At 49.7% G+C, this 12,437-nt stretch overlaps 2 protein-coding genes across 2 annotated transcripts; both read left to right on the forward strand.

Moving 5' to 3' along the window:
* The first annotated feature begins 997 nt into the window (after window positions 1-997).
* Window positions 998-5,886, forward strand: ACKR2 (atypical chemokine receptor 2). Its single transcript, XM_087752143.1, has 4 exons — window positions 998-1,007; window positions 2,344-2,483; window positions 3,086-3,143; window positions 4,720-5,886. Exons 1-4 carry the CDS (start codon window positions 998-1,000, stop codon window positions 5,829-5,831), a joined length of 1,320 nt encoding a protein of 439 aa, XP_087608269.1. The 3' UTR covers window positions 5,832-5,886.
* Window positions 5,887-6,014: 128 nt separating this feature from the next.
* CYP8B1 (cytochrome P450 family 8 subfamily B member 1) lies at window positions 6,015-9,694 on the forward strand. The gene has a single exon (XM_009475332.2). The coding sequence runs from the start codon at window positions 8,174-8,176 to the stop codon at window positions 9,692-9,694; it is 1,521 nt and encodes a 506-aa protein (XP_009473607.2). The 5' UTR covers window positions 6,015-8,173.
* The last annotated feature ends 2,743 nt before the right edge of the window (window positions 9,695-12,437 follow it).

Genomic DNA, 12,437 nt, shown 5'->3' on the forward strand with positions numbered 1-12,437 from the left:
CTGCCCTGGGCAGCCTGGGCCAGGGCCTGACAGCCCTTTGGGGAAGAAGTTTTTCCTAATATCCAACCTAAACCTGCCCTGGCGCAGCTTGAGGCCGTTCCCTCTCATCCCATCCCTTGTGACTTTGGAGAAGAGACCGACCGCCCCTGGTTCCAGCCTCCTTTCAGGCAGTCTGCTCTCAAGCCCAGCTTGCTCTGCCCCTGCTTTATGCTGGGCAGTGGATTTTGAAGCCCAAAAGCAACCTAGAAATTGCTCCTGACTTTAACCAAACCGAACTCTGGAGCAGGAGGAAAAATCCCCTGGGATCCTGGAGATACCTAAAACCCTCCCCTAAACCCAGCAGCAGCCCTTCAGAGCAAAACAGCAAAAAAAAAAAAGTCCTTTTCTCCAAAAACCCTGCCCGCTTTTGCAGCTCTCCGGTGCGGTGTTTGTGACTCCCCGTCTCCGAGCACGGGGGGAAGCGGAGCTGCTGCTCCCGCGGGCCCACTCCGCCGCTGACAGGCGGCATTTTCGGCAGCGTAAAAGAAAGTGGTGCAGATAACTGTGTGCTAGTACCGCTGTACCTCTCTAAATGGGCTTCCCATTATGGGTAATCTCGTTACTTTAATTGCCAAAGCCATTAGGGCTCTGCAGAGTCTGAAAGGAAAAAAAAAAAAATCTATGCAATTACCAGCTCCCCAATTGAGTTAAAATCTTGTAATAAATTACAGTGAAGGCTACTTTCTCCAGTGACTCTCAGAGGCACATTTAATTCCCTGCAGCTCTGTGCGATATGTGCTTCAGGGGAGAAACTCAATTAAAAACAAAAACTTATTTCATTTTAATTGCTGGGCTAATGAAACTGCTGTCACCTGTAGTGTCCCCGTGTGCATGTCTGGTGCCTCAGCTTTGCGAGCGGCTTCTTGCCCTCTCCTAATGTGTATGTTACCCAGATATATTTATTATACGATATCTTTTAAATGCAAGCACAAGTGTATGCCAGCTGATGGTGGCGAAGATGGAAAAGAGTAAAAATAACGTATTTCTCTCCGTGGCTCCCGGGTTGGGTGCGGAGCTGTGGCCATCGCAGCTGCTCCCTTCTCCTGTTTTTAGCAGGGCGGTTTTGGAGTTTGTAAAGCGCACCCAGGGGTGGGGATGGCCGTGGCACGGTCAGGGTGTTCCCCGTGGCCCCGTTTGGTGGTGAGATGAGGAAAACGAGCCGGAGCGTGACCTCTCCAATAAACCACTTTACCAGAGACACCTTTGACAGGGGATCGAAGGCTCATGCCATGAAGCTGTCCCCAAAACGTCCCTGTGGCAGTGCCAGGAGCCTGGCACATCTCTGCTGTGGTCAATCTCTGTACGTTCAACGACGGCAATAAGCTCCTTATTCTGGTACCACTTGCAAGGCTTCGCCGCTGCCTGCAAAGACATGGGGTTGTCCCCATGGAGCCGCCAGCACCTGCTGGCCCCGGCCATGTCCCCACCGGTAGCCGTTTCTGCTCTTGCAAGGGATGAGGATCCTGCAGCATCCAAGTAGCACGTGGCTTATTCAGATTTACTGGAAAAAATGCAGATTTCTACACCATCCCACGTTCTCCTTAGTCCCAGGAGCCTCTTGGTGTAGAGACCAAGCAGATCCAGTCCTGCCCAGGGGAGCGGGGAGGTGGGCAGGGTGGGCATCATCTCGATATCCTTCTCTCAGGCAACGGCAGACGTTTCCACTGATTAAAGCTTTTAGAAAACAAAATAACAAGAGGGAGCTTCTTGCCACATCTGGGGTTGGGATGCAGCAAACCCAGGACCAACAGGGAAAAAGGCATTAGGGACAGATTGCTTGCTTGGGAGGAAATGGGGTGGAGAAAAGGGAAGGAATCAAGATGGAGAGGGGAAAAGGATGCATGGAAAAATGGAGAGAAGATGGGCAAAAGGAACTGGTTGTGTTTAAGCAAGTGGCTGGTCTGTGTGCTTGCCTGGGTGACCCTGGTCTAGCACATCCCAGAAAAACCTACTTCAGAGTATTTTGTGGGTGCTCCCACCACCCAGCCTGTGCATGCTGGGGTGCACGGGATCCACCAGCGATCTTCACGTTGGGCTGACGTGGGTCCTCGGTCCCAGCGGCTCCGGCCATCCCTAGCATCGTGCCTGACTCGAGCTATACAAGAGCAGGTTGTATTTCTCAAGGAGGGGTGCTGGCTCCCCACGGCACCCGTGGCAGGAGGCACTGCGGTCCTGACGGGTATCTCCGGTGGCAAAGCCCACCTCTGGGTGCAGGCACCGATTGTAGATATTGTAGAGGGACTCGTGCTTGGACACAGTGCAGAGATGATTCTTCCAGTGCTGTCACCCGCTGATCAACACCAGGAAAAGCAAAACAAAACCAGGGAGGTCACGTTGAGCTCACATTTCCTGCCAACGCATTCACACGAGTAAAAGAAGTTCCTAAAAGCCTGATTCAGGCCTCCAGCAGGATAGGAACTGCCCGCGGTGGAGAAGGAGCTCCTGTAAGTGCGTTTTCTATTTCTTACTTGTAGACAAAGCTGCACGAGAAACCTGGAGACGTTCTCTTTTCTTGTTGAAAGTTAGCCAGCCCGTAAACTCCAGTGCTCCCACAGGCTTGGGATTAATTTCTGAGCTCAGCCCACATTGCGTCAGTTCTCTGCTATGAGCTATGGGATGGGAACGTGAATGTCAGTGCCAGCGTGATACGGAGGGAGGAAGACGTGGCAGAGGGAGAAAAGGCATCTCGGTGGGCTGGAAGAGACCCAGAAATGGAAACTTTGGGTATGGCTTGTCCTGAGTGGGGGGCCGGGGGGAGGTGTTTAGGAGTCCTGCTGGGTATTGCTGCAATCACAAGGGTCGGCACCTTTGGTTTCTTCTTGAAGGCGTAGTCAGAACCGCATACGACTAAAGATGAATTTCCCCCAAAATATGAAAGAGATAAAAAAAAAGGTCGTTCCCAGAAAAGTCTTTTCCTGGCACTCTTCCGTGTCAGATCTCCGCTCTCCGTGGCTGCTCTGCCTGAAGTGCCCTGTGGCACTTGCCGAAGAACTACGAGACAGCAAGAAAACATTTAAATCCAACCCAAACCAAATTTTCTTTTCAGCCACCTGGAATTGCCTGGAATAGACATTTAAGCAATTTTAGACACGGGACTGCAACAGGTATGTCCACAGCTTCACCCCTTACGGCTGCACACCCACAGGCATCCTCAGCACCCCACTCCAAGCCTTGGGTGCTTTGCTTAACCCACTTGGGGTGGAGGGGCTGCCCTTTCCCAGGGTGTTCATGGGGAGGGAGCTGTCCCTGGAAGGTGCAGAGCCACCGTGGGGTATGTCCTCCTCGGGATGTGTAACACAACCACGGACCTACAGCTTCATTGCAGGTGTCTCGGGCAATGGAAGAAACAGATCCTTGAGGAGAGCAACGCAGGAGTGGCTGAAGCAGGGAACTACATAACCATGCCTGTTTTGGGATTGCTGGAAAAATGAGTCCCGGGGGGAATGGTAGGCAGCTTTGGCCATGGCTGAAAACCGGTGTGGTTTAGGCGTGGAGTATTTGCGCTGTTTTTCCCTGTTACAGCCCTGGTTTGCTGTCAGAGCCTGGAGATTAGTCTTGATTTTTAAAAGCCACATTAACCTTCATTGTAGAGATGGGAGGTGGCTCAGGCAGATCCCATCTCTCACCGCGGGTGACGGGCTCTTCAGCGATTGCCGTTGCCCAGTTTGGGTGACTTTTGTAAAACGAAACCCTTGTGGTGTTCTTGTGTGTGGGCTGTTTTTTTTTTTTTTTTTTTTCTGAAAATCAGACTCTAAAAAGGAAGCTCCCCAAATCAGTCTCTGTTTCCTGAAATCTGGCCTGCAGCTGTCTAACAAACACCGACGCCAGCCTGCAGGCCTGGGGAGTGGCCGACTGCGCAGCCCTCGCCCTCCTCCGTCAGCAGGGTTTCAGTCCACGCCTCGTCTCACGCAGGATCGACTCCAGCAACATCCTTCCAGCTAAATCTAACCCCCACCTCTAACCTTGATTCAGGAGTTGGTTCTGGTCCCTACATGTCCTTACCTCGGATGAGGCTTTGAGCAACCTGATCTAGTGGAAGGTATCCCTGCCCATGGCAGGGGGTTGGTACCAGATGACCTTTAAGGTCCCTTCCAACCCAAACCATTCTATGATTCTGTATTTTCCACTTACTAATATCTTTTACAAGAATCCATGGCTTTGTATCCTAGAGTTGGCATGGAAAGGGGTCAGCATCCCACCAAAAGCAGTGAGATGTTCAGCATTTCACCTCTGGGAGCAGCCCCACCAACATAAAGGTGCTGGTGGCAGGTTCTGCTTCACCAAGAACTGGGATGCCACTTTCTCAGTAGCGACCCGGATGAATCTAAAGCAGCTCACAGCGAGCTGCGGTGGTGGATTTCACATAATTTCGAGCAGAAACTTCCTCAAAGCTTGTAGTGGTGTCAGGAGGAAGTGGTAAGTTATGTCAGAGGAGACCATGCTCATTTATTTTCAAGTTTCAACATGTTGGAGTAAGGAAACTAGAATTATTTTTTATATGCATGTCTAGACAGCTGTCCCCATGCTGTAGGCAAAGGCCAAGGAGTGCAGGACACAAAATACTTATCAGAAGGTAGCAGAAATTTAAACCTATGAACTGGAGGAAAACCCTCCGTGTTGTGGTGTTTGTCTTGGATTGGAACAACATTTTAATCCCCTTCGCTTTTCTTTTGCTCCTAGCAAACTTGTCAAACTCAGCTTCAAAGGTGGCCACAACAACCTCTGCCACCTGGCTGGATGCTGCCAATTCGAGCGACTACCCATATGAGTACTTGGACGAGGAGGATTACATGCAGTATGGTCTCTGCACAAAAGAAGAGGTGTTCTCCTTTAGCAGAGTATTCTTGCCGTCTTTTTACACCATGGTCTTCCTGGTCGGGTTGACTGGGAATGTCCTCCTGTTTATTGTCCTCATTACATACATCAAGAAGAAAAAGAAAATGACTGAGGTGTATCTGCTGAACCTGGTGGTTTCAGACTTCTTCTTGCTACTAACCCTTCCTTTTTGGGCTCTGCACATTTCTCAGCGGGTGACCTGGGACATATTGTGCCCGGTCTTAAATACCATGTACACTATGAATTTCTACAGTGGTATCTTTTTTGTGAGCTGCATGAGTCTGGACATGTATCTGCACATAGTTCATGCTTGCTCTCCTCGCAGCTCCATGACACGGAGGAAGTCCATCCTCAGCTTGTTGGTGGTATGGGTCCTTTCCATACTTCTCTCCATTCCTGATGGCCTCTTCACCACCACAAGGCAAATTCACAACAAAGCCATCCTGTGCACCCATGATTATGGTGAGAAACACTTATTTTGGAAAGTTGTCTTTCGGGTCATTCAAAACTGCCTGGGTTTCCTTTTTCCCTTCCTCTTCATGGTGTTCTGCTATTCCCGCATAGCGTGTGTCCTCACCACGTCTCAGATGCCTGGCTCAAGGAGAGCGCTCTGCTTAGTCTTTACTCTGGTGGGTGTCTTTTTTGTCCTGTGGTTGCCTTACAACATTGCCCTCATCCTTCACTCCCTGCAAGATGTCGGTGTCATCAGGAGCTGTCAAAGCAGTAGGCAACTGGATTATGCCATGCAGATCACGGAGAGTTTGTCCTTTGTCCACTGCTGTCTCAACCCCTTGCTCTATGCTTTTGTGAAAAAACGATTCAGGTTATATTTATGGAAGATCCCTCAGGCCCTTTTCAGGAGAAGCGCTTTCTTTGACATCCAGCCCTCAGACACAAGCCAGTCTTGCAGCAGATACGCATCTGAGCTAGAAATGTTGAGTGTCACAAATACATAATAAATATTTACATTATTTATGTTGCACATGTGCCCTCTGTGCTGTAGTTTACCCGTTTACTGGTCCTGGCCAATCATTGTCTCAAGAGTTAGCAGGCCTCATTGAGAGAGCTTTAAACTAGATTCAAGGGGATAAACCCAGCCTGGCTAGGGATGAGCCTAGGGGTGGCATACTTGTGTTGAAGACGAGATCAGTAGCTCAACTGAAGCACATTTACACCAATGCACACAGCACGGGCAATAAACAGGAGTTGCTGGAAGCCATTGCACAGCAGGAAAACGATGACATATTCCCAAGAACTACCAATAGATATATCTTAACTACCCCAGGATGTTCAAGATACAGAAAAGTTGTTGTAATGAAGGAGGAAACATCATAGAAGAAAGCAATGAAAGTGCCATTCTGTAGTTCCTCCAGAAAAAACCTCTCAGAGGAAGAGGTCTAATTGCTAATTGTCTCCATGAGGTGGTACCCAAAGCACAGTAATGGCTTCACTACAGAACCCAAATACCAGATAGCGCTCAAGGTCAGTGTTTTAATAACAAATCTCCCAGGCAAGACATCACCAATCACTGCAGAGTACAGCAACCTGCAAAACCCAGCACCAACCTGTAACACGTACTGCAAAAACAAGAGCATGGTGCAGATCAGGTAGACTAATACCGAGAACAGATGAATCAATATTATGACCGGCAACTGTTAACAGATACAAATTCCTTAATACACTCTGGTTAATCTGTTGTTATCTCAAACCCTTCGTGCCCCGCGTTGGGCGCCAGAAAAGACTGTCGTGGTTTAACCCCAGCCAGCAACTAAGCCCCACGCAGCCGCTCGCTCACTCCGCCCCGGTGGGATGGGGGAGAGAATCGGAAGGGTAAAAGGGGAAAACTCATGGGCTGAGATAAGAACAGTTTAATAATTGAAGTAAAATATAATAGAATAGTAGTAATAGTAGTAATAATAGTAATAATAATTTAAAAAAAAAAATATACAAAGCAAGTGATACACTGTACAATTGCTCACCACCTGCCAACCAATGCCCGGCATGTCCCCGAGCAGCGATTGCTGCCTCCTGGCCAACTCTCCCCAGTTTATATACGGAGCACGATGCCATACGGTATGGAATAGCCCTTTGGCCAGTCTGGGTCAGCTGGCCTGGCTGTGCCCCCTCCCAGCTTCTTGTGCACCGGGCAGAGCATGGGAAGCTGAAAAGCCCTTGACTAGGGTAAGCACTACTTAGCAACAACTAAAACATCAGCGTGTTATCAACATTATTCTCGTCCTAAATCCAAACCACAGTACTCTACCAGCTACTAGGAAGAAAATTAACTCTATCCCAGCTGAAACCAGGACAAGTGCTTATGGGTGAAGATCGGTGGAAGGCCAACAAGGCAGATAGATAGCCTGGTGAGCGTCTGTTATAGACCACCCAACCAGGATGAGGAAACAGGCGAAGCATTCTACAAGCGGTTGGCTGAAGTCTCGCAGTCTCTAGACCTTGTTCTCGTGGGAGACTTCAACTTACCAGATCTCTGCTGGAAATACAACACAGCAGAGAGGAAGCAGTGTCGGAGGTTCCTGGAGGGTGTGGGAGATAACTTCGTGACGCAGCTGGTAAGCGAGCCAGCCCGGAGGGGCCCTGCTGGACCTGCTGTTTACAAACAGAGAAGGACTCTTGGGTGATGTGGTGGTCGGAGGCTGTCTTGGGCTCAGAGACCATGACATGATAGAGTTTTCGATTCTTGGAGAAGTAAGGAAGGGGGGGGTCAGCAAAACTGCTACCCTGAACTTTAGAAGGGCAGACTTCGGATTGTTTAGGAGTCTGGTTAGCAGAGTCCCTTGGGAAGCAGTCCTGAAGGACAAAGGAGTCCAGGAAGGCTGGACGTTATTCAAGAAGGAAGTCTTAAAGGTGCAGGAGCAGGCCATCCCCATGTGCCGTAAGACACGCAGGCAGGGGAGAAGACTGGCCTGGCTGAACAGAGAGCTTTGGCTGGAACTCAACCTTCTTTTTCAAAAACTTGGCTCCAGGTAATCTAGAAAAGGGAATTTTCTTAAGCTGCTGCAGAGCACACGCCAAAACCCATCCGCCTGACACAGCAGCCTGGTAACTCCAACTTGATTATAATGTACCTTCCACCTTAAAAATCTCTGTCTGTTCATCAAGGGAGAAGTACACACTGGAGCACTGCACTGGGGAAAGGCAAACGCTGCCAATGGGGACAGAGGTTGTCAGCTGTGCATCTGCATATCAGCTACTGGATGGGAATAAAAAGCACTCTCCTGCCCCAGCCTAGCTCTAGTCCAAGCTCCTGGGCGGGCGCAGAGCTCTCGTGGTGCTCCCAATGATTCTCCTCTGTACCTTGATAGCGTTGCTGCTTGGTGGGCTCTACCTCCTGGGCACGTTTCGGAGACGGAGACCCGATGAGCCGCCTCTGGACAAAGGTACCATTCCCTGGCTGGGTTATGCGCTGGATTTCAGAAAGGACAGTTCAGAGTTTCTAAAAAGGATGCAGAGAAAACATGGGGATATTTTCACGGTGCTGATCGGAGGCTATTACTTCACCTTTGTGATGGACCCCTTCTGCTTTGGAGCCATCGTGAAGGAATCACGATCTAAACTAGACTTTAGGGCTTTTGCAGCTAAACTGGTCCTGCAGGTTTTTGGCTACAAGCCCATTGAAGCCAACCATAGCATAATTCATTCAATGAGCACGAAGCATCTGATGGGAGACCGACTCTCTGTCATGACACAAGCCACCATGGAGAACTTTCAGAAGCTGATGCTTTTCAATCTGAGCTCAGGAGAGGAGAAGCGAGTGTGGCAAGAGGATAGACTCTTCCACTACTGCTACAACATTGTCTTCAGAGCCGGGTACTTGGCTCTGTATGGCACTGAGCCACACAAAGGGGCAGATAACAAGGAGAAAGCTAATGAGCAAGATCGCATCCACTCCAACCAGCTGTACCACAATTTTCGGAAGTACGACTGCCTCTTCCCTCGCCTGGCCTATGCTGTGTTGCCTCCCAGGGACAAAATAGAAGCTGAACGGCTGAAGAGGCTCTTCTGGAGCATGCTGTCCGTGAAGAAGACCCGGCAGAAGGACAATATCAGTGGGTGGATAAGTGATCAAGACCAGCTTCTGGCAGAAAATGGTGTCCCTGAGTACATGCGGGATCGTTTCATGTTTATGCTCCTCTGGGCATCCCAAGGCAATACAGGCCCAACTTCCTTCTGGCTCCTCTTGTATCTAATGAAACATCCAGAAGCTATGAAGGCTGTGAAGGATGAGATAGATAAAGTCGCAAGGGAGAATGGCCAGGAAGCGAAGCCAGGGAGCCCACCAATGAACATCACTAGGGACATGTTAAACCAGACTCCTCTTCTGGACAGTGCTCTGGAGGAGACCCTGAGGCTGGTTGCAGCCCCCATACTGGTCAGAGCTGTCCTCCAGGACACCAGCCTTAAGATGAGCAGTGGGACAGAGTACACTCTCCGCAAAGGAGACAGGGTGGCTCTGTTCCCGCACATCTCTGTGCAGATGAACCCAGAAATTCACCCCGAGCCTCACGAATTTAAGTACGACCGCTTCGTAAACCCAGATGGCACCAAGAAAGATTTCTACAAAAATGGGAAGAGACTGAAATACTTCAACATGCCTTGGGGGGCAGGAGTATCCATCTGTCCTGGGCGGTTCTTTGCTGCCGCTGAAATTAAACTGTTTGCGTTCTTGATGCTGAGTTACTATGACCTGGAGCTGGTCAATGGAGAAGAGGAGATTCCAGCGATAGACGTCAGCCGCTGGGGATTCGGGACGATGCAGCCTGTTCGTGACATTCCGTTCAGATACCGGCTACGCTTTTAATTTGGGAAGTCCTTGTTGCATTGCTTGTTCTGGTGTTATCTGTGAAATAAATTGTGTGATCCCATGGTTATCAGATCCATGTTGGCTTTTCTCCTTACCTCCTTGACATGCATCGCTGCTCTGCGTCTCCAGTTATTGTGGTGTTGGGTTATGTTATCCGCATGGCCACAAAGGAGCACAGAGGGACAAATAGTACCCTGTCAGGCTACTCCCAGTCCCATCACGGGGGCCATCAGCCCATCAAAAGCCCTTCTGCACAAGCCCAGAGGAGCACAGGGGCGTATTGGCAGGTGGGAACCCAAATTAAGGACTTCCAAGGAAGGAGTATTTTGTCCAGGTCCTTCCCAGGACTTGTCCCAGTGGAGCCGTCAGCCCCACGGTCCTGGTGTGAGACCCGTTGAGATGTGTCATGGGGAGCAGCTCTCCAGATCTCCATCTGGACTACGGGAGATTGCTGTCAAGGGAGGGGGGACATCCTATGGCATGCAGGGGGAGAGAATTTTCAGATTGCACAGGACTTATGGTGGGATGTTTAGAGGAGGAACCAAAGGTGGGAAAAAGGAGGGATTTAGGTGATTTGGGGAGGAAAATAGAGGGGTAAGGGGTTAAAAGGGGCTGGTTGCGTGTAAATGGGCGGCTGGTCCATACACTTGTCTGGTCACACCCTGCACCTGATCAGCACAGTCTGGCCTATTGTCTTATTAAATTCCTTTCCTTAAATGCAAGACCATGAGTCGGAGGGCCCGTGTGTCCGTGGTGCCGGCAGCTGGCACTACTGTGTGAGCGGGTGTGCAAGCAAAGATCAGACCAAATGAGCTGGCAAATAAGTGAAGTGGCCTGGGAGCCTGGGGGTGAGCCCGGCTGCACGCCGGCATTGGGACTGCATTATTGTGTTATCAGCTCCTTACCGGCATATTTATTTTCCGCATGAAGTATTATTGGCAGGATGCCATCAGCTTGTAGTAAACCCCTGAGAGGTCAGAGAACAACAAATATCCTCTCCAGAGACATAAGAATTTCCTCGGGGTTTTCAAATTGTCTTGTCTACAGTCCCCTCCTTGTGCCTGATGAGATCCCCAAAGGGAGCAGAGGTGGGAGGTACTGAGCAAGGACATACCAACAGCTCCTTCCCATTTCACGTTTAAGAAAAGGACAGATCTTGCCAATCTCATTTACCACATCAGTGGGAGGAGAAGGGAGCTGCAAACATCACTAATACCCTACGGTACCATTTTCATGTGTCTATGTGAGTTAGGAATGCATGTGGACACCTGCCTTTCCAGGGCTGCAGGAGGTTGTGCATTCAAGCCCTGTGTCTTGCGTACAGTCTCTGGGGGATAAAAAAAGCTGTCTGTGTGTGTCTGGGTTCATCCCACTGATTGTAACATAGCTGGAGCGTGGGTACGTACACCTGCGCCAGGATCCCCCGCAGCACCAAACCGGCTCCCTGCTTTAACCCAAATCATTGCACAAGCCCAGAAATTTTGGACTCTGCCTGCTGTTGGGGAACAGGTCTGCCCTCCTGCGAGGGGATGGCTGGCTGGGGTGCAGTGCCTGAGCCTTGGTGGTCCTCCGTCCTCTCCTCGAGCCCCATGGGCCGATGGCATTCGCAGAAGATGCCTATTGGAAAGTGCCACCCCCCCTCCAAATTTAGACCCCATCCTCTGCAAAGGCCCGAGGAGGCTATAAGGAATGGGATGGGGTGATGGGAAGGGGCTAGGAAACCAAAGTGGGGCACGAGAAAACAACCTCAATCCCTTACGGGCTATAGCCACTGCAACCTTATGAGCCCCCAAACATCTGTTTTATCCACTAGATCCAATGCAGGATAAAACTTTGCTCTACAAGCTCTGCTTTGCTTTTTTTTCCTTCAATAATTAGGGCTCTGACAATATCAGTCCTTACAAAAGTTAAATCACAGCCTTACCTGTGCAGAGGACAGTGGATTGATTTTAATGCTGATGCTAACTTTGGAGATTATGTATGACTGAGGAATGAAACTCAAACATTTCCATGTGTGTCCAAACGTCAAAGCCAGATTCTGCTTCGTTCTGCAAAGGTCAGGGTTATGTTGTAACTGTATGTCGAGGGCAAACTCTCCCCTGTTGCCAGACTGGGCATTAGCCCAGACCTTGCGGGGTAGAAATTCAGGCAGAAACTATCAAGCAGCTGTAGCAGAGCCAAGGAAAGCAAAAACTACCTGTAGGTACAAGGCTTGATTGTGACAGTTGATATTCTCATTTACAAATCCATCACCTTTTCCCGACTTCCATGTTCCCTCTACAGCTCTCACCTCTTTTTTGTCATCCGTGGGTTCATTTCTTTGCTCTGCTACCAAGAATGAAGCTGGAGCTCTTCCCACGTTCTGGCCAATGGTTTGATCTTTGCAAGCTCCAAACCATGCCCAGGAATGCCTTGGGATAGCTGGGCAGGTCAGAGCCATAGTGACATATCTTGGCCAAGTGATGTCCTTGCTCCAAGGCTCTAGCAAGAGGAGTTTTTGGGTGGATGGTTTGCACGAAGGCTCCTCACTGCTAATGCACAGTGTATATTTGTTGTTATGACTTGTAGGGACCCCAGGTCAGGGTTGAGGGATGGGTGCTGCACCAACATGGACTGGGCTTGGGAAAGGGGTATAAAAATAAGGACAATGAAAATGTTTCAGCAGAAAAATCTGGCTTTACTTCCTTGTCAGAATGGTTTATTTAACCAAACAATATTGAGTCTATAAAAGACTTCAGAC

This window comes from Nipponia nippon, unplaced genomic scaffold (genome assembly GCF_047370975.1).
Source record: "Nipponia nippon isolate SJK-2023a ecotype South Korea unplaced genomic scaffold, ASM4737097v1 scaffold_1, whole genome shotgun sequence".
NCBI lineage: Eukaryota > Metazoa > Chordata > Aves > Pelecaniformes > Threskiornithidae > Nipponia > Nipponia nippon.

Bases quoted from the DNA above. Each gene is read 5' to 3' on its own strand.
- ACKR2 (XM_087752143.1), top strand. The intron at 2,484-3,085 runs GTAAGTGCGTTT...TTTTCTTTTCAG, and splicing joins GCGGTGGAGAAGGAGCTCCT to CCACCTGGAATTGCCTGGAA. The intron at 3,144-4,719 runs GTATGTCCACAG...TTTTGCTCCTAG, and splicing joins TAGACACGGGACTGCAACAG to CAAACTTGTCAAACTCAGCT.
- CYP8B1 (XM_009475332.2), top strand. From the start codon at position 8,174: ATGATTCTCCTCTGTACCTTGATAGCGTTGCTGCTTGGTGGGCTCTAC.